This window comes from Ursus maritimus, unplaced genomic scaffold, assembly GCF_017311325.1.
Source record: "Ursus maritimus isolate PB19 unplaced genomic scaffold, ASM1731132v1 scaffold_16, whole genome shotgun sequence".
In the NCBI taxonomy this organism is placed as follows: domain Eukaryota; kingdom Metazoa; phylum Chordata; class Mammalia; order Carnivora; family Ursidae; genus Ursus; species Ursus maritimus.
Window position 1 is genome coordinate 4,997,447 of NW_024424008.1, and position 26,876 is coordinate 5,024,322.

Consider the following 26,876-nt stretch of genomic DNA (forward strand, 5'->3'; position numbering starts at 1 on the left):
TTTATGCTTTTGTGCACTGGTATAATTTTTTACTAGAAACACGTATCACTTATGGGACACCTGGCTGGCTTGACTGGTAGCACATGGACCCTTGATTTCGGGGTTGTAAGCTTGAGTCCCATGTTCGGTATGGAGAGTACCTAAAACTAAAATCTTAAAAAAAAAAGTATATATATACAAAATTTGTGAGACATCCCAAAGTTGTCTTTCAGAGATATTTTTAGTCTTTCGTTATGCATACCTTTCAGGGCGCTTTATTCCTTGAGAAAAGTTCTCCCCAGTCTAAAGTTCCCCAGAGGGACGACACAGGCTCAGGTATTCTACAGGTTCTCTGCTAAAAATCAAGGTAAATATCCAGCTATGAAACAACCTGCACAAATATGTGACCTTCAAAAGGACAGTCTGGATGAAGTGGGACTCCGAAACCCTAGAATCACTTATTAAGTATGTACAGGTATTCATTGTCACCTCTCCTTCCCAAGCAGACCACAGGGAGACGCAAAGGATGTAGCAACGATGGAGAATATTATAAAAGTGGAGACCCCAAGAACCAGGACAGAGTGAACTTTTGGATTCCTCAAACAACCCTTGGTTTCTCAAACAGTTTCACTGAGTCCCCCATTGAGAAAACTGCTGGTCTCTTAGCAGCCTCTTCATACACCCACATACATGAGGCACCCAAAGAACGATGCTGAGGGATCCTACAGGGAACAGAGCTTGCCCCAAATATAAGCAAGCTGATGCTAAAGATGAAAATAAAACCGAGAAAACTGGCTTCTTGCCTGGTGACCTACTTACTACACTGGTACGTAGCATTCCTCTTTAGCTCTCCACCTTCACCCATTTTTTGTTGTTATTCTTGTTTTGACTTTACAAAATGATAGATTTATTCTGAAGAGGTATCAATTTAAATATGCATGTTTCCATTTTCCAAACTTTGCTATGTACTCCTCATGTATATTTATCAGTAAAACAAACATATATAAAAACCCAATACCCCAACTCAATGATTTTCTCCATCACTTAGATCTCTTCTTCCTTAATCAATCTTGTCCCACTCCAAACAACACAAAGGTCTATAAAATCAAAGCAGCAAAAGCGGTAAGACAGGGAAGAAGCTAAAAGGAGGACATTTTGCTTCTAAAACCAAAGGAGAAAGAAAAAGTAGAGATGCATCTGACTATAATGTAAATATTACGAGTGTGACCGAATAATCAGGGTTTCATCGAGGATGCTGCCGAGACATGCCCAATAATATGAGGCTCAGATCCAATTACATGAGACCGCGCTCCTCTTTGGAGGTTTCCTTACTAATATTAGTTATGCAAAAATCTCCTCCAAAAACACTTTGGTGGAGGGAGGAAACAGAGCCATGTAACACCAGTGTACGTATACTCCAAAATCTTGTTCTGAATTTCTAATGACTAAGAAATTCAGAATATGAAAACCCCTTCTCCCAAGTGGTTTCATACCAGCCACAAAATGAGATAAAAAGGTAGACCGGTTCTTTGAGTAATTCTAGAAAAATAAAAAATAATCTTATTTTAATCGTGCTTTAAATCTGCTTTAGAATGAAGCAGGAAATAAATAAATATATTTTTAATCAATTCTTTTGGTATATGAAATAAGAGGAAAGAGGAGCAGGCCATCTTCACAGCAAAAGAGGAAAAGCATTCTCTCAAGGTCTTCCTTATCTTGAACAAGGAAAATTTTCAGCTGGCTCAGCACCACAAAAATCACTATGATCAGGTCAACGTTTACAGATACACTTGGCCTATAAAAGAAACCCACAGATTTATTAATACTTGGTCTGAGTAATGAAGTGATTATGAAATTATGTTATGTGGGATTTCCTTAAAATAACAGGGGGTAGGAGGTATAAAAGTAAAATTCAATTTAACATGTATGATAACTGTTGAAGATGGGTGCTGAGAACACAGGAATTCATTATGCTACTCTTTTGTGTGTATTTCGAGTTTTACAGAATGAAACGATTTTTTCTTTTTCTTTCTTTCTTTCTTTCTTTCTTTCTCTTTCTTTCTTTCTTTCTTTCTTTCTCTCTCTCTCTCTCTCTTTCTTTCTCTCTCTCTCTTTCTTTCTTTTTAAGTAGGCTCCATGCCCAGCACAGAGTCCAATGCAGGGGCTTGAACTCAGGACCCTGAGATCAAGACCTGAGCTGAAATCAAAAGTTGGAGACCTAACCAACAGAGCCACTCAAGTGCCCCTAAAAAGATCTCCTAATAAATGTCTTGAAGAGTACGTAAAATACAATGCTTGAAAAACTGCATATGGAAAAGGAAATTCACGATAGTATAAACACAGATGTTACAATGTATGCAATGTCAGATAATAGAGATGACAAATGTTCCCGCAATGACTTAAACTAAGCTAAATGTTCATTGTTTTTACATTTTTTCCTGGAAAGTTATTTATGTTCCTCAAAATAAAAGAAAATAAACTTTGTGACACCACCCTAGCCTCATCCCAAAGCCATTCTCTTTCCAATCCCAGACTGGGGCCAGGGGCGCCAGCGCCCAAGCTCCACATTCCTCTCACCTCTTGAGGCAGCTCCAGCTTTGACCGGTCATCCAGGCCATTGGAATGCAAGCCCATCAGGTATGGAACAGGAGCATCTAAGAAATGTAGGAGAGAAGCCGGGAGAATAGGGACATAGACATGCTGCCACTGGAAAGGAAACATGAGAGCTGTAATTGTCTCCGCCACAGTCATCAATCTCTGGTAATCTAGGTTAAAAAACAAAACAAAACAAAAAAACACATACAAACCAGTCAAAAACAAAGCACTTGCTTGTCAAATAGTAAGTTAAAACCTTCAATACAATTTCACATTTAGAAAGGCTCAGAATAAACCTCAGCAAGGGTATGCTCAGAATGTGATTCCCTTATGGGTATCAGAAAGACAACCCTGAGACCTCAGTGGACCACAAGCTGAAATATACCCACATACATGTTCTTGCTGGTAATAAAATTTACTATGGAAATATAGTAGAAATCCTAAATGGCACCTTGCTCCAAATACTAAACAGAATGTTAAGTAGCTTCTCTGAAGTAGAAAGGGGTTGGGGAACCACAACAACAACAACAAAAGGAACAGTGGCCTGGGTCTTCATTCAGCATGGAAGCTCTTCTACCACTCAGATATATCAGCATTCTATTAGGAACTAACAGGAGCTCTGCCTTCAAGATCAAGACCAAAGAACCACAAAGCATGCAGAGCTGGTTTTCCACCAGTCAAGTCTGTCCTCCACCTGGAACTTTTCCTCAATGAGAACAGCACAAATGTGTTACTTTAATACTTGAATAAAAAGCTTCCTGAGAATTTGAAAGACTAAGATTGACTTTCATGCTTCAAAACTCTTATTTTAGGTCAGAGATCTTAGTCTGGAAGGGAAGGCTTTGTGTTCAAAGTTTAGCTTTACTTTTAGAACACAATTTCTAGACCCATTTTATAGTTAAAAAAAAAGTAATAAATACATTGGCAAAGCCAATAAAATGGACTGGTTAAAAGTAAAATTTTAAAAGTTACTATTTACAAAAAAAAAATTACTATTCACAAATGGTATAATGGTTTCAGGCATTTAAGGACAAAGGCACATAAATTTTAAAATCATATGACTAATATCCTCTGGAATGGCTGATTTCAAATGAGCTTTCTCATAAGGGTTAAAGTGGTTTCACGTACTAAAAATCCACCCCATCATTTAAACAAATAATAGCTTGGTTCAAAAAGGAGTTATAAGTAACAGAAAGGTTTCCCCACAATGATGAAGGTTGAGTAAAAAAGTGAGCAAAAACTGATATGTATCAACTAGGTAGAAGTTTAGCAAAGTATCCCATATTTGCTCACTAATCATGCTTTGAAAGTTGCCTACCTTACTACTGGCTAAGCAAAGAATAAGGAAAATATATAGAAATTAATGACTAAAACTCCATCATCTCAAACTTGATTTTAAGGGCACTACAGGAAAATGCCTCATATGCTTCTTTGAGGAAACTAAGGAACGTGACAGATAAGTGATATGACCAATTAATGCCTAAAAGTGAACTCTGAGATTGATCATCAATTAAAACAAACAAACAAAAAACTGGTTTAGCAGAAGGACAAAAGAATATGAGCTTCTCATATTCACTAAAGATCAAGGCAAACTAATAAGAGTTCAAGGAGAGAGTCTATCTCATTTTTCATTGTGCCTACACAAAGCAACGTCATTCCTACATTAAAAACTATGTAGTGAAGATTCTCAACCATCACTCAAGCAACAACAAAAACATTTCCCAAATTACAAAAAAAAAAAAAAGAAAAGCAATCTTTGGAGTTAGGTTTTATATACATAAATAATTTCAGAAAAAGTATTTAGTCCCACATGAAAGTAAACGACGAACAAAATGTATGCCATTGCAAGCTCCGCCTTCAGCCTCTTCTGTGATACCTCAATTCCGTGGGATGCCCACACGACTTTGCTTTTTAATCTTTCTGCTGAAATTCTTCTGCTCGATGACATTCCAACAACCATTATTAAGAAGAATTCTAACCCGGGAGGCTGAGTCAGTTAAGCAGCCAGCTCTTGATTTCAGCTCAGGTCATGATCTCAGGATCTTGAGATCAGGCCCCTAGTGAAACGGAACCTTGCATCAGGCTCCACTTAGCAGGGAATCTGCTTGAGATTCTCGCAGTCTCCCTCCCCCCACTCACACGTGTGCTCTCTCTGCCTCTCAAATAAATAAAACCTTTAAAAAAGAAAAAAAGAAAAATTCTAATGATTCTCCAGATTAGACTTTAATTCTTCTATTTTTCTACATATGAATGTCTGCAAATAATCTACTCAAGAGCAATAATCTTGAGAATCTCAGTCATCTTAAGAATTTATTTTAAAATTCAAAATTAAGATGAATCAAAAGAATGCAAAAGCATGGGAGAAAACCTTCAAGGGATATGTAAAGCTAAAGGTGTAGTCTTTCTATGTCCCAACACTGGGACATGATATTTTGAATAAATATTACACCAAAATATCCATCCCCATCTTCAGTGTGTACACACACCTACACACACACACACACACACACGCACACCCCGCTGCTGGATTTAAAGGGGGGGAGGCAGGCAGGAGTACCAGAGGCCTTTTCAATCACGAGAAAACCAAAAGACTTCCTCCTTCCTTTGCCCAAAGTCAATAAAGCAGGTGCTTTATTCGGCTGGCATTCCTGGCATGTCTGCTCAGGGACAGTAACATTTCACAGAAGGCCAACAGACAGTTTGAGTAAAGAAGTCCCAAAAACGCCTTTGTCATGAGACTTCCTGGTGCTGGACTACTACTTCCAGTACCTAGCTGCAGTGTCTGGGAACAACCATTCTACAACATAGAACAGAGCACGCTACAGTCTGAAGGAAAAGGCTTTCCCTACTCCATCAAAGCAGGTTTTCCAATAGCACAGAAATCTGGTTCTGGTTTTCCCCTACTTTTCAGGAAAAAATCTAGTCTAGTTTAGTATCTAAAACTCAGCCCACTTGTTTCTTAAGAGTGGATAACTTTATTTGCCTCAGATTGAGATCTCTGAAGAATTCCTTGTGATGCACTTGAAATTATGGGATTCTTAGAAACAAAACACTTTTGGAGGTCAGAGATAATCTCCTCTCTCAAGGCTAAGCCGATTTCCATTTATGTGGTTTAGTTTTACAGACACCAGAGAGTTGGAATTGCATGGCCTTTCTGGTCTGAGTTGTAGGTTTCTTTTTCTCTACATTTTTACATTTAAAAAAAGCGACATCCCACCTTGAAGGATGGCCTGCATGGCCTAACAAACAATGCCTCAGGGATCCAGTAATCTGTGGTACCCACGCTAGGATGCTGACCTCCAGGAGCTGTAAGTAACAGCACAAAACCCATTTCTGTACACCAGCACAAATGATAAAATCAGTACCTCCTCTGCCATTGCCTGTGTCTGTGCTCATCATTCCAAGAAGGCGAAATCAATAACCAGGAAGCAGCTGAAGGTCACGTACACCCAAGGCATTTCAAACGACCAAAATCAACTGGAGATACTAAGGCTCTAGGCAACTATGTTCTCTTAAATCCCCATAATGTTTAACGAGCGATTACTTTTAACAAAAGGAAATAATGCAAAACACAGTGGGATCACAACCACCGCTGCTGAGTGGGGAGGGAGGGAGGGTGGGAGGAATCAGCATGTTTTCATGGCTTGTCTCTGTGCAGAGGAAGACAACAGCTTTGGGACCACTCTACAGATAACCCACCCTTAAACAAACTACGGGGCCAGTTCCATGCACTGGAAACTGAATCACGAACGGTCCTTGCATACTCACACTTCTGTGAAAACTTTATGAATAAGGATGTTTCTCATGTACTCGTTGTTCTTAGGAAACAACCTAATCTCTATGTCTCACTATCTCCAAGATACATTATTAAATGAAAGAAAGTGCAAAACAATGATTAGCATGCTCCCATTTGTGTTGTTTCTAAAAAGTATGTATGTTGTATATGCACGACTATGTCTGGAAGGAAACAGGAAAACGGTAATCTCCCTGAAGGAGAACCAGGGGCCAGAGGTGGAAGTCTTTTACACTTCACGATACACCCTTTTGTAACGTGTTAAAATTCCTACCATATGATTGAAAGGCTTTTTTCCTAAGTTTTAATATACCATATTTAAAACATATACATATGGTATATTAAATTTTAACATTAATTTTAATATACCATACATGTATCATAATGTACATGTATACTTTAAAGAATAATACAATTAACACATATGTACTCAACACTTCACATGAAAATATTTCATTGTTCAAAAATATTTGAGAGGGGGCACTAAAAAAATTAAGAGATTACTTCTGAGGAGTAGGATTCTAGGTAAAAAAGGGAAACTTTCAACTTTCTCTACCTTGTTTGTTGACACATTATTTATTTGCTTTTTTAAAAACTTATTTTTGGGGTGCCTGGATAGCTCAGTCAGTTAAGCATCCAACTCGTGATTTCAACTCAGGTCATGATATCAGGGTCCTGGGATTGAGCCCCAAGTCAGGGAGCCTGCCTAAGGATTTGTCTCCATCTCTCTCTGCCCTCTCCCCAAAGTAAAATAAATCTTAAAAAAAAAAAGACTGAGTAGAGACGCCTGGGTGGCTCAGTTGGTTAAGCCTCCAGCTCTTGATTTTGGCTCAGGTCACAATCTCAGGTTCGTGAGATGGAGCCCATGTCAGTCTCCCTGCTGGGTGTGGAAGCTGCTTAGGATTCTCTCCCTCCTTCACCCTCTGCCCCTCACCCCTCAAGTATGCATACACTCTCTCTCTCAAAAAAAATTAAATTAAATTAAAATAAATAGACTGAGTAATGCAAAGTGGCTAAAAAATAGTATAACTGAATTAAGTATATCATGAGGCAATTAAGTGCAAAAAAAAAAAAAAAACAGGGAAAACCACAAAAATCTATAGGTAGTCTCCATTCTGGTTCTTTTGCAAGGTTTGTTAAGTTCTCACTCCCCTTTAAAAAACAAAATGTATCTGGAAAACCTAGTGAATGCATTATGGGTGTTGTTTATATAAGAAAAACAATGCAGACATCTGATTAGCAGACCCATAATCAAAGGAAATACCTAGACTAGACCCTTCATCAAAAGACTAGTGACTATACAGTCATGTTTTAAGCAAAAATACAATGTTTTTGGGAAGGCCACCTTCTTCATCCACCTGAGGCAAAACCTATTTCAAGAAAAGCCACCTGAACTGTTTAAACGACACTATTAACAGAGAGCACAGCCTACATCCAATAAAAGGCTACTCCATTTTACCTTCAGCCACGCTCAACAATATCCAGGAATTTTTTTGGAAAAATCTTTTTCCTAACCATGCTAGAAACATGGCGTTAGGTCCTGAGTTCCACTTGATTCTATACACAAATCTTCTCAATCACCTCTTAAAATTCATATTACTGATACAATAACGCATATTCTGGGAAATTTAAGAAGGAATCCTGAAGGAAAAATGTCACCTATCATACTTCTGGTTTTAACCCTCCTTTTCCCATGTCTACGTCATCCCCACTGCATTACAGGTACCTAACGTACTGAACAAAATAAAAATCTGTGAGTCCATATAGTAATAAACAAACAAGGAAAAATGAACGTTACTCCTTATAGTACAATGACAATTAATAAACATAGATGGAGGGGCGCCTGGGTCACACAGCTGGTTAAGCACCCGACTCTTGTTTCGGCTCAGTTTGTAATCTCAGGGTCATTAGACTGAGCCCGTGACAGGCTCCACACTTGGCATGGAGTTTGCTTGAGATTCTCTCTCCCTCTCCCTCTGCCCCTCCTGCTTGCGTGCTCTCTCTCTCTTGAATAAATAAATGAATCTTCTAAAAAATAAATGAAAAAAATATAAATAAATAAATAAATAAATAAATAAATAAATAAATATGGAGCTAGAAAAATCACCATTTTGTGACCATAATGGTCCTACCTAATTCAGACCAGACTCATCAATGGATGTTAAATCTACTGGGAAAACTTCAAAGAGGAACAATATATTTACAGAGTTCCAAAGTAACTCCCCACAAATTACTTACTAATTACAAAGGGAAGGAGGATAACTTTCCATTTAAGAAATTTGGCAGACATAATCTTAACCAAGTGATCAAATTAACATTACCAAAGATGGGCAAACTGACATCAAGTGCGTCCTGTCATGATAAAAATACACATTATGTGCCTCCTGATACAATGCACTGAGAGACTCACAACATCACTTCTGTGTATTATAGCCAAAAATTTATAATCCAAATCTAACCCTGAGGAAACATCAGACAAACCCAAACTGAGGGACACGCTACAAAATGCCTTGCCTGCACTCTTCAAAAATGTCCATGTCATGAAAGACATGAAGAAGTAACAAGTAGAAGCAAGTCATGTTACTAGACGAGAGCCCAGATCAGGAATTAAAAAAAAAACTTATCAAAGTAGACATTTTTGGGACAATGGTGAAACCTGAATACGATATAACAATGAATTACATTTCTTAAATTTGATAATCATACTATGGTTATGTAAGAAAATGTCCTTGCTCTTATGAAATAAAAGCTGACACATTTAGAAGTCAAGGGACATGGCATCTGCAATGATTCTCAACGGTTCAGTTATGTTCACACAGAGAGAGAGAATGATAAGACAAATGTGGCCAAATGTTAATAATTGGTGAATTGTGGGAGAGCACACAAAAGTTCTTTCAATGCTTCTTGCAACTCTTCCATAAGCTGGAAACTACTTCAAAATAAAAAGTCAAAAAACTTAAAACCTACAATGACTATGCATCTCAGAGTAACAAAGTCCTTACAGTGGTCTACAATAGTAAAATTTAAGCTCCTGTTAAGTTTAACAACATCTGCTTCTATATTCCTGCTTTCTCACTCCGTACCATCCACTCAGTTTTCTCAACTGTTCTTGAACATAACAAGCACATTCTTGTCTCAAAACCTTTATATGTGCTATGCCCTTTGCCTAGAATACTTTTCCTATAGATATTAACAAGGGTTGCTCAGAGAGGGCTTAAACTAATCACTCTATTAAAAATTGGAGGGGCGCCTGGGTGGCTCAATTAGTTAAGCGTCTGCCTTTGGCTCAAAGCATGATCCCAGGGTCCTGGGATTGAGCCCTGCATTGGGCTCCCCACTCAGTGGGGAGTCTGCTTCTCCCTCTCCCTCTCCCTCTACCCCTCCTCCCCGCTGGTGCTCCCTCTCTCTCTCTCAAATAAATAAAATTTTAAAAAATCTTAAAAAAAAACTAGAATTTCCCTTCCCCAAATACCATCCTCTTCCCTATTTTTCTCCACAGATCTTATTACCACTTTACACACTATGAACTTTATTTATTTATTTAATCATCCCCTCCTTCCCCACTAAAATATCAGCTCCATTACAGGAAGGATTTTTACCTGTTTTGTCCACCACTGTATCTCTAGTCCCTGAAACAATGCCTGGCACATGGCAGGGTCTCAATAAATAGGTACTGAATGAATAAATTTTATGTTCTTTTTCTGGTTCATTTAATAAACATCTGTTTCCTTCTGATCGACTTTACTATTTTGTCCAAACCTGATGCTCACATTCAGTTCACCTCTAATTTATAAAAAACAATTCAGTTATAACAAACAGCAGAAAGAAGCAATACATCCTCATTTTCTCAAACACACTCTTTCAGCTATACGAATGATCATCGTTTGTGAACCCTCACTTTTACTGTCAGGCTGAAGGGGCAAAAGTACTGCACAATGATGGAAAGTCAGCTTTCCAGAACCATCGTTTCCTACCCCTCTTTTCAGCACAGTTAGAAGGGATGTCAGAAAGGATCCCCTCCCAGGCTGAAGCGCCCAGCAAAAGGCCATGATGATAGCCAAGTAGAAACTGTGACCCTCCTGTGCTCCATCAGTTTGCCATCTACCACCTACCTGCAAAAGATCTGAGTTTTGCTCAAATTGTAACAGCCCTTCACCTTTTCAGTCAGTTCCACTGCATTCGATATGGAAAGAAGGGAAGCCCTATGCAGGGAGAAAGCTCCAGTAAGCACTGACTTACGCTGTGAGTAGAGAAGGATCTGAAACTCCAGAAGGGCACAAGTAAAAAGCTGAAACACATTTTCCACCCCAAGCAGTTCAAAGACCTCTTTGACAGGGAAGTCAAATAAAGGAAGCTCGTTGGTACTTGGTCTCTGGCAGATTATTGGCCCATAGACCCCAGAAAACTTCAAGGACCGGCCAGGAGGTGGGAGTGGCACCTCATAGAGTACATTGTATATGTAGCTCTCAAGGGGCAGTGGAGGGGGCTGAGGTGAAGTGACTGCCTGGTGAAGCTGTTCCAGCACACTCCGACATGCTTTCATGAAGGACATGGGTGTGATGAGGCAGATGCACTTAGAGACGTAGAGCGTGTCCCGGCTAATGTCATAGGAGTTGAAGCGCTGAAGCTTGGTCCCAGGAGTGCCTTCACCATCCTCCATGCCACTGTGGTCTCGGCCATCAACAGAGGGAGAATGTAGGACATCACACTCAGCATTATGCATGTGGTAGAGGGTCTGCATTGCACTGCAGATCTGCTTGCTAGTCACCTCCTCATAAAACGTGAGGGCAAACCCAAATGTCCGAGAGCCATCCTCCCTTGTGATGATAAAGGCATGGAACTGGGGCTCCCTGGGATCAGCCTGGGTCTTGAATGCTAGCCCTTTGGGCATGCATAGCTGCAAAAGACAATAAGGAAACAAGTGGTGAGAACACTCACTGCTGCTCCTCTTTTCAGAATACCATCACTATTTATTCCAGAGTACCTACCATGCTAGGTGTTTGGGATATTGAGATCAACACAGCAAAATACCTGTCCTAAAAATCTCCCGTTCTAAGACATACGAGTAAATAAAATTATAATGCAGTTACCAGGGTTACCCAAAAACAAAGTGTTAAGGCAACAAAGAACAGACAACCCAGCCCAGGAACATCAGAAAAGGCTTCATAGATGAGGTTATATTAGAATTCGTCAGGTAGACAAGGGAAAGCAGGTATTTCAGGGACAGGAAGAAAATGCACAAAGATGAGGTAAGAGAGAGCTTGGAGAACTTAGGTAGGTGATTAAGCATGATGGCGCTTACTGGGAAATGACGCTAGAGATATACCTATAGACAGATACAACTTCGTACCTAAAAATAAAGTTTGAGACTCTATCAGCTCAGAAAATTCTGTCATCAAGAGAGCCTTCTCTTTTCATAAACAAAAAGGGAGCATTTCACATAAAGGAGATGACATAATAAGGATAAAGACGCACTTGTTTCACTTCAGCTCAGATGGGTTGTATAAAGAAACGTGGACAGCTAACCAAACCGACCTACATCAGTCAGTCCCCGTCCCCGTCCTACATACCCCGGCTACAAAAGATCTACCAGCGGCCTGGGTTAACAAATAAAAGGACCTACATTACGTTATATCCATTACCTTTGGACGTGACTTCCCAAAACCTAGGTGTTTCTAGAATACAGCACGTTAAAATGAAATAAGCACTGGACTAGGAGTCAAAAAAACTTGAGACTAAGACTCAGTTTTCTCATCTGTGAAATGAAGATAATACAATTTACTCTGCCTACTTCACAGGGTTATTACATGCATCAAACAAGATCATCCTCCAAAAAGTATAGGAAGCTACTGAAAATTAATACAGGCCGTACAAAGATGGGATTAAGAGCACAGCACTGGAACCAGACTATGCTACAGTGTTCAAATTACAGCTCAAGCGCTTCTTAGCCATGTGACCCTGAACACGTTACTTAACCTCTTTGGATCTTAGTTTCCTCATGTATAAGATGTGTGTGCGTGTTTACTTAATATCATCTACATAAGAGGTACTGTGAAGATTAAATGAATTAACTCATGTAAAATGCTTATCATAATGCCTAGCACAAGGTGAATACTCAATAAAGGTTAGATTATTCATAGTAGTATTCTACGTGAGATTTAAAATGCTGTCCTGGGACGTCTGGGTGGCTCAGTCAGTGAGGCAATCTGACTTTGGCTCAGGTCATGATCTCAGGGTCCTGGACTGAGCCCCAAGCTGGGCTCCACACTCAGCAGAGAGTCTGCTTCTCTCTTTCCCTAAGCCCTTCTCCCCAGCTTGTGCTCGCTCTCTCCCTCGCTCAATTAAAAACAAAAACAAAAACAAATGCTGTCCTATCTAAAATTAGGATGAAACAAAATACCCATTCCTGCCACATCACCCAGATATACACAACCAAGATTGAGAGAAAACTCCTTTAAATCAGACTCATCATGTAATCTCAGTACTATAAGCAACCAATAGCTAGCTCAGTACCTCAAAGTTCACTGAACCATTACTATGCATTTGTCTGACAAAACAGAAACGTGGTGATTTTCAGTGTATTTGATATGTTGATCAAAACGCAGAATCATGAAAAATATGCACATAATCCCTTCTTCAAAAGTTACTGGTAGTTGGTGGAACTGCTGCTACCACAGTCTAGACTCATAATTCTACTGTAAATTAGTTTGTAAATTATTTCATACTTGGAGCTAACAAATACTGACCATTCCCACTGCATCCTGGTCAAAGGGATTCCATTCTACGTTCTCAGGGTATCGGGCAAGGACCTTAGACTTGAATGTTCGTCTCAGTGGTGTCTGCTCAAAATTTTCTCCTGCAAGAAAAAGAATGAAGCAAATCATCTCGACAAAGTCCCTCAAAATCACAGTTATGATTGTGTGAGGTTGGTAGTCCAGCAAGGTACAGAAGTAAAGGCAAAGGGGTTAGTATGCCAACCATCTAAGAAGAGGAAAGGTATTAAAGTTACTAGGTAAGTAAAGAAGCTGAAAAGGTTTAGCATGGTTAATAGTGGACACCACTAGCTAGCTTTTCTTTTCTTGAAAGTGAGTTATTACTACAAATCCAATGGTTAATCTTCTTGGGAGAGTAGAAAAAGCACAAGGAATGACAAAGGATTATAACCATCTTTTTTCTTCCTGTAAACCACATTTAGTTTGCTTAAAGTCAACCGATATCATAGAAGCATAAATGATTTTAAATTCAAAATAAAGTATGCATTTCTATGATCTCTGAAAAAACACGAAGGGACTAAAAGATTCAAGAACATTAAAAAAGCAGATTTCAGGATAAATCTAATGAGATATTTTATCAATTCAGAATCATTTGAAATTTCTAAAATTCTACTTTGTTTCCCCTTTCCCCCTATAAAACATCAGAATATACTGAAATAAAGAACATTAAAGTGAAAAGACGAAGAACCACAGAACCCACCACCTAGAGGAACACAAATATGAAAAACCTACTGGTCAAAAAAACACACAAGAAAGTTAGAAGGTCAAAGGTGCAAAATACCACTGTAGACACATGTAAAAGCCACCAGAAAGCTGTGGGTGTTCTCAATTTTGTTTTGTTTTTACCTTCAGTCGTACTGGAAATGAAAGGGCTGGCACCATCCCTGGCTTTAGAAGCCTGTATGTACTGGCATAATGCTATATGATAAATGAAATAACAGAGTATTACAATAAAGCAATATTATTCAAACTTTTTTGACCATGACTCCGGTATGAAACAAATGTTACATCATGAAGCAATAAATACATACATGATGTGTACATATAAATTTGCCTAAAACAAATTTCACAAAATAATACTTACCCTTACTCTGTGTGATACTCTTTCATAATTTCTACTCTATAACATTAAAACCAAATATGCTAATTGCGGACCTACTAACACAATTCACAGTTTGAAAAAAACATTACAAAAACAGCATAATGAGATGAAGAGCTCAACAGATACCAAATTACTATAAAGTCACTGGTACTTTATCCAAAAGTATCCTGCTTCAAATACTACTTTTCCTAAGGGCTTAGGGAATAGGGGACAAATTAAATGTACCTAAATATTTCAAACAAATAAATTTAGTAGGAGTCATGGAAAAATATGTGGAAAACATGATCAAAAATAATTTGATTGAATTTGATACCTATTTATTGAGTAACCATGTCATACAAGGGCCTCAGGCACTGAGGGGATAGAGATGAACAGAATGAACACCTCAGGACCTTACTCCCAAATGTATAAGAAAAAAGAAGAGACACAAATAGCCACTTCACAGGGAGGTTACTATCTGGGAGGCTCCAGAGCTTTAGAGTCTGTGTGGTCCAACCATTCAGAGCACACTTGCACAGGATCCTGCTCACATGTTCTCGTTGATAATGTAAATTCTGTTCTAACTATAGTTTTTCTGAGTTGGTCTGGAACCCAAAGGAGCTGATGATTAAGGAAGATGCATTCTTCCAACAAAGGATTGGGATAAACCTAAAGTTGCAGAGTTCACTCTAAATCATCCCGGAGGCATCTTAGGTTTCTAAAGAGTTTACAGTAATTCTAAGGTACTTGTTCCAGAAATCAACAATGATTCCAGTCAGAAAGTTATCATTTATAACTAAAATGTTCACTTCCACTTTCAGGTTTTGTCCATCTTCATCATCAGAAGCTCACTTATTCATAATTTTCAACTTCTGACAAGACTCAACTTTCCTTCTGTTAGTAGAGCTAGTAACACAATTTCAATTCCTCTCATTTCCTGATCCTCCCACCAAACTGAGTTTTCTGAAACTCTTTTCCAGCAAATTTCATCTCTCAAAATACATTTGGTAATCTTCACAAAATCAGCAGACAGCTGTAACAGTGGGAGCAATAAAGCCCCTCCGGCTATGTACGGCTAGTCTCAAGCCTTCAAAAACACCTGCGAAGAGCCCACCCACGGCAAGACTGCACTTACTGCACAAAAAAAATTAAACAGCACGCGGCTGACATAATGATCTTGTCTACAGTCTGAGATTCTCAGAATATATATTTAAACTGCATTCAGTTCTGAGAAGATAACTATGTCTTCGTCCTAAGCTTCTTCACTTTTAGTTGTCAGTTTGCTCATTTCTTCCTTACTAGGCCAGAAAATCCCCTCGCTAAAAACCACAAAATATTTGAACAGAAACAGGAATCAGGGCAGTTTCCACTGTCCTTGATGAAAGCCTTTATAGAAAGATACTTTTTTAAGATGGTTATGAGGTGACCCCAAGACATGATGAGCATTCAAAGGATGGAACAGACTATTTTAAACAACCAGTGAGATGAAGCCAGAGGTGAAAATGATGAACTGACTTGGAGTATAGACAAAGAGTAGGGGGAGGTTATGAATCACAAGAAGTGTCTTTAGATCCTCTATCCTCCACAACACCTCTTCACCTCCTGCCCCTTCTTCAAACAAGCTAAGTAAAGATCTCTTGTTAACGAGTCAGGTTCTTATTAAAGAGTCAGTAAAGGCACCATTGAGACTGCCAACCTTAGACCTAAGTCCTTCTGTGTATTAGACTAGACCAGTATCAGGTGCCTAGTATCTTCACTGCAAGGGGAAAGGGGGTGTATAAAGAGGAATGAGAACCCTGAGGCCAAATCATGTTCATTACAGCACCTATAGTGTCAGAAAAGTCACAGAGGAAGGGGATTCACAAACCTAAGATATTTTTCCTAAAACAACTCAGTCTTTCATCATTTACTGAGGGATAAGTTTTGAGAAGAAGCTGTAAAGACTTAATGCCTCAGGAACATCTACACAGACCCACCTCATGAAACCTGTACATATGTCACAGATCCCTTAAATCTCCAATTAGTTAGACCTTCGGAAATTCAAACGATATTAGGAATAAGACATTGCAACCACAACTGTCCTATTGTCCTGGAAACAGTAACTACTTATTTGCCTAACACACACAGAGTCCATAAATGTCAGGTCTGGATACCAGAACTAAGGCTCATTTCTAACAGCAACTTAAAAATTAGTCAACTAGGTGTCGGTCTATCTTTGTGAATCTGTCCCTGGGGAAGTACAATTCAGATAAATCATAACAGATTTTTTTTTTAAGCCTGCACGCCTTACAAGGACTTCTAACAGGTTCTTTGTTTACTTGTTCTGCTTTGACCAAGCCAGAAACAAACTGACGTTTGTATTGCTATTAGCCTGTTGGTACTAGCTTGATTCGAATAATCCTAAATAAAGGATGCTTACAACTGAGAAGCTTCAAACTCTCTGAAATGATTTACAAAATTTTGTATGAAAATATGTGCATTTTTCTAAAGAGAAAACACAATTTTCATCAGATTCTCAAAGGGTTCCATGACCCAAAAAAAGTCAGAAGCCACAGCTCCAAATGTTTCTCTTATTTTGGGCAGGAAACATTTGACCACTTACAGATTAACCTAAATAAGTAGGTTTACATACAATCTAGAATAAAACATATGCACTACTAAATAACTGCTTTCTGGATTGATGATGATAACATTATTTTCTCTTTTTTTATCATGAGAAGCCTATGGATGCAAACTTCTCTAAACATACACACATATGTGAATGAGTTAAAAAAGAAAAAAAAATCTTATCCTCAAACTTGTATTTGAAGTTGTCTGAAAGGTCATCAGAAAATGTTCACCAAGGGGCGCCTGAGTGGCTCAGTTGGTTAAGCATCCAACTCTTGATTTCGGCTTAGGTCATGATCTCAGGGTTTTGAGATCAAGTCCCACACAGGTTCCGCACTGAGAGGGGAGTCAGCTTGAGAGTCTCTCTCCCTCTCCCTTTGTCTCCCCCCCCTCCCGGCCCCACTCATGCTCACTCACCAAAATCTCAAAGTTACACATTTATAATAAAAGTATTACATCTGTGGGAAACAGTGATAGTTTTGAAATGGTAGCACAGGTACAAAAAGGCATGTCCCAAACAGCTATGTGAAAAAGACCCAATACAGTCAAATTCCCACCTGGTTTACATCAAATTACAAAGAGCTTCTCCAGAACATAGCATGAGCTTAGATTCAAGCAAAATAAAAGTAACCATCACTTCCTAGGAAAGTGTTTATGGGACACATCTGTGATACCTCCATTCTGGATTAGATATACCAAATTAAAGTATTTCAATTTCTAAACCTATCAGTAATCAGAGTGGACATACACTTAAGAAGCTTTACATAAAACTTGAAGTTTGGGAAAAAAAGAGAAAAAAGAGCAAGAGCTAAGGGCATTTTTATATCTGGTCTCTTAGAAGAGATGGGAAGGATAATACAAACATCTGTGAAACTACAAATGAAAAAAACTAACTTGGTCAACAGAATAATTTATATCTAGGGCGCCTGGGTGGCTCAGTCGGAGGGGGAGGAGGAGCCTGGGTGGCTCAGTCAGTCAAGCGTCTGCCTTCAGCTCAGGTCATGATCCCAGGGTCCTGGGGACTGAGTCTCATATCGGGCTCTCTGCTCAGAGGTGAGCCTGCTTCTCCCTTGCCCTCTGCCTGCTGCTACCCCTGCTTGTGCTGTCTCTCTCTAGGTCAAATGAAATAAAATCTTAAAAAAGAAAAAAAAAAGAAGAAGAATTTATATCAAGCATGATGGAGGTTCTGCCAGAATATAAAAAACTACCTGAAGTTACTAAGGAACAAAAGGCAAGCAGATTATGATGGAAGAGAGATGGTCAAAACTTGGAAAAAGGTAATGACACCACCCAAGTGTCTCTTGTTACAGCTTTTGGCCAGACAGGTCCCAGTCTGTGTCATGAAAGATGGCTGAAATTGAGATAAAAACCCATAGTCTTACTAGCTTCACAAACCAAAGAACAGACTTTAAGGCAACCACAACAGAGAAGTGAGGGAGAGAAGGAGGTGCCTCAAACTCTGCATAAATTCTGCCCAAATTGCTGGCTAATCCCTAATGTATGCATGCACGGAACAGACCTCAAGCAACCAAGTTAGGGCTAAAAGAACAGAACTGAGATTTAAACTGCCATTCACTGCAGGGGAACAGAGTTTAACAAAACAAACAAAACTCAATGTTCTTTAGAGGAAGGTTAAAAAAAAAAGAATCCAGAGTGTCTCCAACATGTCATACTCAATATCAAGGACACAACCCAACAAAACTTTCTGCCATATAAAGGAACAGGAAAACATACTCTGTTCTCCAGAGAAGACTCAATCAACAGAAACCAACCCTGACTTGAATCAAATACTAGGGTTAGCAAAGATTTTAAAACAGCTAGCTGGCTCAGTCAATAGAGTTTGTGACTCTTGATCTTGGGGCTGTGAGTTAGAGCCCCACACTGGGAGTGGAGATTGCTTACATTAATAAAACTTTAAAAAAAAAAAAGAAAGAAAGAAATCAGCTGTGATCATAATGAATGAAAAAATAGTAGATCACAAAGCAAAACAGACTCTATAATTCAGAGGATGGGCTTAACAGCGGATTGGAAATGCAGAGGAGTTAGTGAACTTAAAAAGAGATCAACAGTGGTACCTGGGTGGCTTTCTTGGTAGAGCATGTGACTCTTTATCTCAGGGTCATGAGTTCAATTCCCACACTGGGCATAGAGCCTACTTTAAAAAAAATTATAAAAAAAATAAAGAGATCAACAAAAAGTATCCAATCTGAAGAACAGAGAGAAAAAAAATTAGGGAGAGAAAGGAGAGTGTGGGAGTGATCTGTGGAGCAACAAGTCTAATACACATATAATTGGAGCCCTGGAAGAAAAGGACAGCAAATCAGGTTAAAAAAAAAAAATTTTTTTTTTTTAAAGATTTTATTTATTTATTCGACAGGATAGAGACAGCCAGCGAGAGAGGGAACACAAGCAGGGGGAGTGGGAGAGGAAGAAGCAGGCTCACAGCAGAGGAGCCTGATGTGGGGCTCGATCCCAGAACGCCGGGATCACGCCCTGAGCCGAAGGCAGACGCTTAACCGCTGTGCCACCCAGGCGCCCCTAAAAAAAAATTTTTTTTAATTGAAGAAATAATGATCAAAATTTTCCCAAATTTGGTAAAAGACATAAATTTACAGATTCAAAAAGCTCAGTGGATTCTAAGCAGGATACACACCAAGAAGATAAAAAAGTATACATCACAGTCAAACTTTTAAAGAAAGGAAAAAAAAGAGAAAAATCTCAAAAGGAAACAAAGAAACATGATACACTAAGGAAAATAAATGATTGAAATTATCATTACTTTCTTACCAGAAACAGCAGAGATTAGAAGACATGGAACAACACCATACAAGTACTGAACCAAACAAACAAAACCCAGAATTCTATAAGCAGAAAAAAAAATCCTTCAAAAACGAAGGCAAAATAAAAATATTTTCAAGTAAAACAAAACTAAGATAATTCATTGCTTGCAGACCTGTACTACACAAGTGAGAAAAGCCCATCCCAATAACTTACATCCTATATGAGCTCATTTATACAACATTCTTGAAATTACTAACTTTTAGAAATGAAGAACACACTAGTGGTTGCCAGAGGTCACAGATGGGGAGGAGGAGGGTTCTATAAAAGGGCAATGCCCAAAAATCCTTGTGGTGATGGAACTATTCTGTTTCTTGAGTGTATTAATGTCAACATCCTGGTTGTAAGAGCATCCAATAGCTTTGCAAGATGTTACCACCACTGGGGAAAGGGTAGAGTCATTTCTGTATTATTTCCTACAACTGCATATGAATCTGAAATCACCTCAAATAAAAAGTTTAATGTTTTTAAAAAGTATATTTTCTAATTAAAAAATTTTTAATGTTTTTAACAACCTGTCAAGGTTTTAAAGCAGAGGCTTTAGGCAATACGATTCAAACAACCAGAGGCGCCTAGGTGGCTCAGTCGTTAAGCGTCTGCCTTCAGCTCAGGGCGTGATCCCGGCGTTCTGGGATAGAGCCCCACATCAGGCTCCTCCGCTGGGAGCCTGCTTCTTCCTCTCCCACTCCCCCTGCTTGTGTTCCCTCTCTTGCTGCCTCTCTCTCTCTCTGTCAAATAAATAAATAAAATCCTTAAAAAAAAACATTCAAACAACCAAAGTTATACCTTGGACCCAACTCTTCAAAGGCAGCTGAACTATCCCTCAATCCGGGGCCAAAACATTATGGTCACATGGGCTGCCTCACCTCACCATATCCACACCAATCTTATAGAGTCCGATTCACATTATCTACAGCAAGAGTGATAGAATTTTCTTCCTCTGGGAACAGATACAACCAGGTTATTATGTCATCATTTCCATATTGGCATGCTGGGATATCCTAAAATTGATCCTGCTGGTGACACTGGTGATCATTTCAGGGCCACTCATGCTATGATCAGCTTACTTTCTGCACTAACAGATGTCATGTCACTGTATTTTTCCTGTTATAAACATTCCAAAAACAGAATGCCCACCAAAATAGTATTACTACCAACTCATACTTCTGTCTGGTGCATGTTGAAAATCAGCTTGTGTTTCGCCAACTCACCTGCTGCCTCAGTTATTTCAATCCTCCTTGTCTTTCAGATAATTTTCTGAACTCTTGAATAAATCAGAGACCATCTCCTGCCATCTCTGACTGATGAGGCACAGTGTAAAAAGAGAAGGAATGCAAATTTCTAACTAAACAAAAATTAACTTTGCTACTCGTTTTAGGTGACTATTTCATTACTATCAGCAGTTTTAAATGGGGACGGCTTAAAAACACAGTAAGACTAGCTGAGTTTTGGTAGCTACCGAAAACCATCTAACACTATCCTCTACTCATCGCTCTCCCTCACCTCTTCTTATGAAATTGAGGTAAATTTACAGGTCCTGAGGCACAGAGAGGGTACCTGCTCTTTGAAGAGACAGGCTGTACCTTGCCCCGCAGCAACCAGCTGACATGGTCTCAGGAGTCAGCCACTCACAAAAACCCAGAACGCAGGGAGTGAGCTGCCCCCCACTCTGGACACACCACAAGGCCTCTTCTATCTAAGGCACTCACCCAGAAAAGCTGCTCACCAGGTTTTTCAATGAAAGCAACAGAAACCATCTGTTACCTCTTTGTTTTCCCCTTGAGGCAGATCTGTTCACTTTCTTTCTCAACATGTTTTCTTTGTCAGATAACTTTAGATTTAGGTATACAGCCATTACTTTTACTGATGTTTGCCTCCTGCTTGACATCTTCCAGGCTGCTCCACACCTAGTCCAACTCCTCCATCTAGTATTTCTAAAATGACTGAACTTCTTATGTACCCAGTTTTAACAGGAGTCTAGGGTTTGAGAACCCATCCAGACAGGACTGCTCCAAACAACAGCTCGGACAGAACTTTGGTAGCAAGATACCAAGCGGAGACACTGCTTCCCTTTTAGCCCAGCCAAAAACTCTGGCAGGACACAACATCTCGAACTTACATAATTTGCTCTGTTTAGTATGGGAAGCAACAAGCAGTCAAGTTCATGGTCTTTCAGACCAGTCTAACACACACTGTCCTGTGAGTTGGATACACACATACTGTACTGAATTACATACAGTACACACTGCGCTGAATTACTAATAGAGTAAGGACTCCCAGAGGTTATATTTGTACATAAGCACTTTTCTCTAAAAGCTAGCCCCTCCAGAAAAATGGACTTAGACAAACTCAGTGGACCGGGACCTCTAAGTAAGAAACAGCAGAGGACAAATATGAGCAATTTTCATGCTCTCCTCAGTATCAAATTTTAAAACAATCAGCCTAAATTAACAGTAAGCAACTAACCTAGAAGGTAGGAGACAGAGCTAAGGTCCTACCTTGGCTACTCGCTAGTTGTGTGACCTAAACAATTTATTGGGTCTTGTGGGTCTCACTTTCCTCACCTAAAAGATTAAGAAGTAGAGGTCTAGTTGCTAGTTTATAAAGGTTTTTCCAGCTTGATCATTTCATGACTTAATAACTGTTGGGCCTCAAATCTGACCTGGCATGGAAATTGTGCCTTTTAAATTGTGAGCAGAAAGGGCGCCTGGGTGGCTCAGTTGGTTAAGTATCTGCCTTCGGCTCAGGTCATGATCCCAGCATCCTGGGATCCAGCCCCAAGTCAGGGTTCCTGCTCAGCAGTGAGCCTGCTTCTCCCTCTCCCTCTGCTGCTCCCCCTGCTTGTGCTCTCTCTCGCATAAATAAAATCTTTTTTAAAAATAAAAAATAAAATAAATAGTGAGCAGAAAGCATGCATTAGCTCTCCCTCTGCTGCTTCTGTCCCCAAAACTTCATAAAAACAACAGTAGAGGGGTGGGGGTCAGGGGAGCATAGCCACAGAATGAAAGTGAAGCAGATGGATGAGCGGCTCCTGACAGCAGACTAAAGAAAGCTAAGATATAATATAACCTCCAAAAAGCTCAGGAACTTGTGGCATCAGGCACTTCTGGAAGTAGGCATAAAGATGGGACTAAAAACAGAAGGAATGGTTGAAAGTCTATTGAAGAACCAGGTGGCATCAGCTCATGAAAAGATAAACTGCTGTCAAACTATACAATGGAACATTATTCAGCCATAAAAAGGAACGGAGTACTGTTACACGCTACAACACAAATGAACCTTGAACATTATGCTAAGTGAAAGAAGCCAGACACAAAAGGCTACATGTTGTATTACTCCATTTATATGAAATATCCAGAATAGGCATATTCATAGAAACAGAAAGCGGTTGCCGGGGGACTAACTGCTAATAGGTATGCAGTTTCTGTTTGGGATGATAGAAATGTTCTGCAACCAGATAATGGTGATGGCTGCACAACACAGTGAATAAACTAAAAACCAATGAAGTGCACACTTTAAAATGGTTCATTTATGTTACATGAATTATATCTCAATTTTTTTAAATTGAATTTTTTAAAATTTTAAAATGAAAGAACCAGCTAGACCCCACCCCATCCCCATACTCTTCCCACTCTGTGCAGCCTCCAACATGCCAGAAGAAAACTGGAAGTTATTTTTTTTTTAAGATTTTATTTATTTGAGAGTAAGCAAATGAGAGAGACAGAGAGAGAGCACAAACAGGAGGAGAGGCAGAGGAAGAGGGAGAAGCAGTGTCCCCGCTGAGCAGGGAGCCTGATGCGCGGCTCCAGCCCAGGACCCTGGGATCACGACCTGAGCCAAAGGCGAACACTTAACCCTCTGAGCCACCCAGGTGTCCCTGGAAGTTTATTCTTTATAAGGTATAAATAAAAGAATGAGTTAGGTGGTGAAATAGGTGACAGTGGTCAAAAGGTACAAACTTTATAAAATAATGTACAGCATGGTGACTATAGTCAGTAATACTCTACTGTGTATTTGAAAGTTGCTGAGAGAGTAGATCTTAAAAGTTCTCATCACAAGAAAAAAGAACTGTCACTATGTGGTGATGGATATTAACCAAACTTACTGTGATCATCATTTGCAATATATATATATATATATATAGATATATATATCAAATCATTATATTGTACACCTAAAACACCATATGTCAATTATATCTCAATTGAAGAATAAAATAATTTTTAAAAAGAATGGATATATCTATACTTGGGATTATAGTTGAGGTATCAAGCATCAACAGCTGAGAAGCCACAGGCACAGCTGAGAGCAAGGGTATCATTCTAAAAATAGAAAAATATGAAAAATTTTACATACTGAATGTTGAGATTCCCAGTGCTCTTCTACTACTTGGCTCTTACAAACTTGGCAGCTAGGATTATGCCCTTGAGGCAGAGATTTAGAGGAATGTTTTCTATGTTTTCTATGAATCTGACCAGCCCAAGAAAAAAGACCTACAGATCTTCACACTACAGGGAAGAAACTATACAGCCAGTGAAACTCTCAGAAACCAACCTTCCCCCCACGAACATCGAGCTTCCAATCAGCTTCTTGATGCATCATTCTTAAGTGTAAACTGACAGCCGGAGATCACGAGACACTTGGGAAAAGGCTCTAAGATTAATGAAAGACACCTCTTGCCAATGCAACTCTGAGGAAACAGAAAATTATGCAGAAAAAAGAGCTTCAAAAAGTACTATCCTAGGGCCTAGAAGCAACAAGACCCCAGTGACAGCATGGCTAGCACCCAGATCCTGGTTTCCACAAATAAAAAGAATCAGGACTGCTTAGAGAAATGGCTGGTTCTTTAATTGGAACAGGGCATACACAGGAGGAGCCTGGAGTATTTTGCAGTGCCAAAAAGTAAGGAAGTACTCAAAAACCTATGATTACAGGGGCGCACCAAAGAGACACAGGGGCCAACTAAAAGATCTCCCAATGGCCAAAGCTAGAATAACTTGAACAACAAAATAAATACACTGAATTATAATCCAAAGTATAAAATAAATATCCATGAGGCCATACTAATATAAATAAATGATTAAATAAACAGGGGGAGAATAGACAAATTTCCTGGGCAGAGGAACGCCAAGTAACTTATACAGATACTAGACTCTCCAAGAGGCGGAAAGTAACTCCCTGCCCCGTAAGCATGGGCTGCTCATAGGAAAAAAGAGTAACTTTATATTGGAGAAACCTGACAAACACTACCAGGTGATCAAGATTAACATCAACAGTGAGGTCATGTTGAAAATATGCATGTATTCTTTTTTTTAAGATTTATTTATTTATTTTAGAAAAAGATAGAGAAAGGGAGTGGTGGCAGGGGGTGGGGGGAAGGAGTAGAGGGAGAGAATCTCAGGCATACTCCCTGCTGAGCATGGAGCCCAGTGTGGGGCTCAATCTCATGACCCTGAGATCATGACCTGAACCGAAATCAAGAGTTGGACTTTCAACCCACTGAGCCACCCAGGCACCCAATATGCATGTATTCTTAATATATTATGATGAGAATGGCATTTATTTCTGAAGTCTTCCTTTCAAAAAAAAAAAAAAAACTATTCTAAAATAAGAAGTTTACTGAAAAGGTTTTAAAAATTATATCCCATTTAAATAAAATGTCCAGAATAAGCAAATCCATACAGACAGGAAGTACATTTGTGGCTGCCTGCAATGGGGGGATATTGAGTAATTTTATGGTATATAAACTATATCTCAATAAGACTGCTTAAAATTAAAAGACAGGGGCGCCTGGGTGGCTCAGTCATTAAGCGTCTGCCTTCGGCTCAGGGCATGATCCTGGAGTTCTGGGATTGAGCCCCACGTCAGGCTCTTCCGCTGGGAGCCTGCTTCTTCCTCTCCCACTCCTCCCCCTGCTTGTGTTCCCTCCCTCACTGGCTGTCTCTCTCTCTCTGTCAAATGAATAAATAAAATCTTAAAAAAAATTAAATTAAAAAAATAAATAAAATTAAAAGACAACAACAAGCTTGTGGAAATTAAAAAGGTGCTCTGCCAAAACTAGAGATTAACCAGGAACGATGTACATATGGGATGCAGGAAACTGGATCCATCACAAGAGAGTGGCAAAGGGTAACTCCAAGATAAGGTAAAGGGACATCCCAAGGTGTGCAATGCGCACTAGGCTTAACAAGCCAAGACATCAAACAACCCAGGCTGATGGAGCTAGGGCAAGAATCTGCAGCTTCTATCAGATTCTCAGAGATTTATCAACCCCAAACTTCCATAAACCACTTCTTTAATAGTATCCATATTAAGTCCCACCCAAAGAACAAATTGCAAGACTCATACTTTTTTTTTTTTTTAATTTATTTATTCGACAGAGATAGAGACAGCCAGCGAGAGAGGGAACACAAGCAGGGGGAGTGGGAGAGGAAGAAGCAGGCTCACAGTGGAGGAGCCTGATGTGGGGCTCAATCCCAGAACGCCGGGATCACGCCCTGAGCCGAAGGCAGACACTTAACCACTGTGCCACCCAGGCGCCCCAGCAAGACTCATACTTAAACACATGCGCGTGCACGCGCACACACGAATCTTTCAGATGTTGTAAATCTCAGAGAAGAAATATAGAGAGTAATGAAGGAGAGTAACAGTTCTCCTGATTCAATATCATCAAGTAGGAATTTAAAAAAAGGAAATAGAGACACAGTTAAAGCACTTTAAAAGCCTAGTGAATGTGACTCCAGATGAAACTTAACACATTATTCTATAGAGCTTATAAAATACTGAAGAGAAATAGTGTTTTTTTAACTTATATCCTACCTACCTCAAAAAACAAGATTACATATAAGAAAAATTGCACAAAAAAATTTAAAACAGAACATTAAAAGAAGCAAAGAAACAGATTTTCTTGGGGTGCCTGGCTGGTTTGGTCGGCACAGCATGCACCTCTTGGTCCCAGGGTCATAAGTTCAAGCCCCACATTGGGCAGGGAGCCTACTTAAAAAAAGAAAATATATTTTTTAAAGATTTTACTTATTTGTCAGAGAGTGAGAGAGCACAAGCAGGGGAAGCAGCAGGCAGAGAGAGAAGCAGCCTCCCCGAGAAGCAAGGAGCTCAATGTGGGACTTGTTTCCAGGATCCCAGGATCATGACCTGAGCTGAAGGCAGACACTTAACTGACTGAGCCACCCAGGAGTCCCCCCCGCCAAAA

At 39.4% G+C, this 26,876-nt stretch overlaps 1 protein-coding gene across 5 annotated transcripts in view; it reads right to left on the reverse strand.

The window, feature by feature from the left end:
• Positions 1 to 26,876, reverse strand: part of DENND5A (DENN domain containing 5A) — a 101,190-nt gene that overhangs the window by 49,973 nt on the left and 24,341 nt on the right. For all 5 annotated transcript variants that reach the window (XM_040630769.1, XM_040630767.1, XM_040630765.1 and 2 more), the window contains exons 2-5: positions 13,987 to 14,058; positions 13,114 to 13,223; positions 10,607 to 11,264; positions 2,557 to 2,744 (exon numbers count right to left, since the gene is read on the reverse strand). In XM_040630769.1, coding sequence (XP_040486703.1) covers positions 2,557 to 2,744; positions 10,607 to 11,264; positions 13,114 to 13,223; positions 13,987 to 14,058 — 1,028 coding nt within the window. The remainder of the gene's footprint in view (positions 1 to 2,556; positions 2,745 to 10,606; positions 11,265 to 13,113; positions 13,224 to 13,986; positions 14,059 to 26,876) is intronic.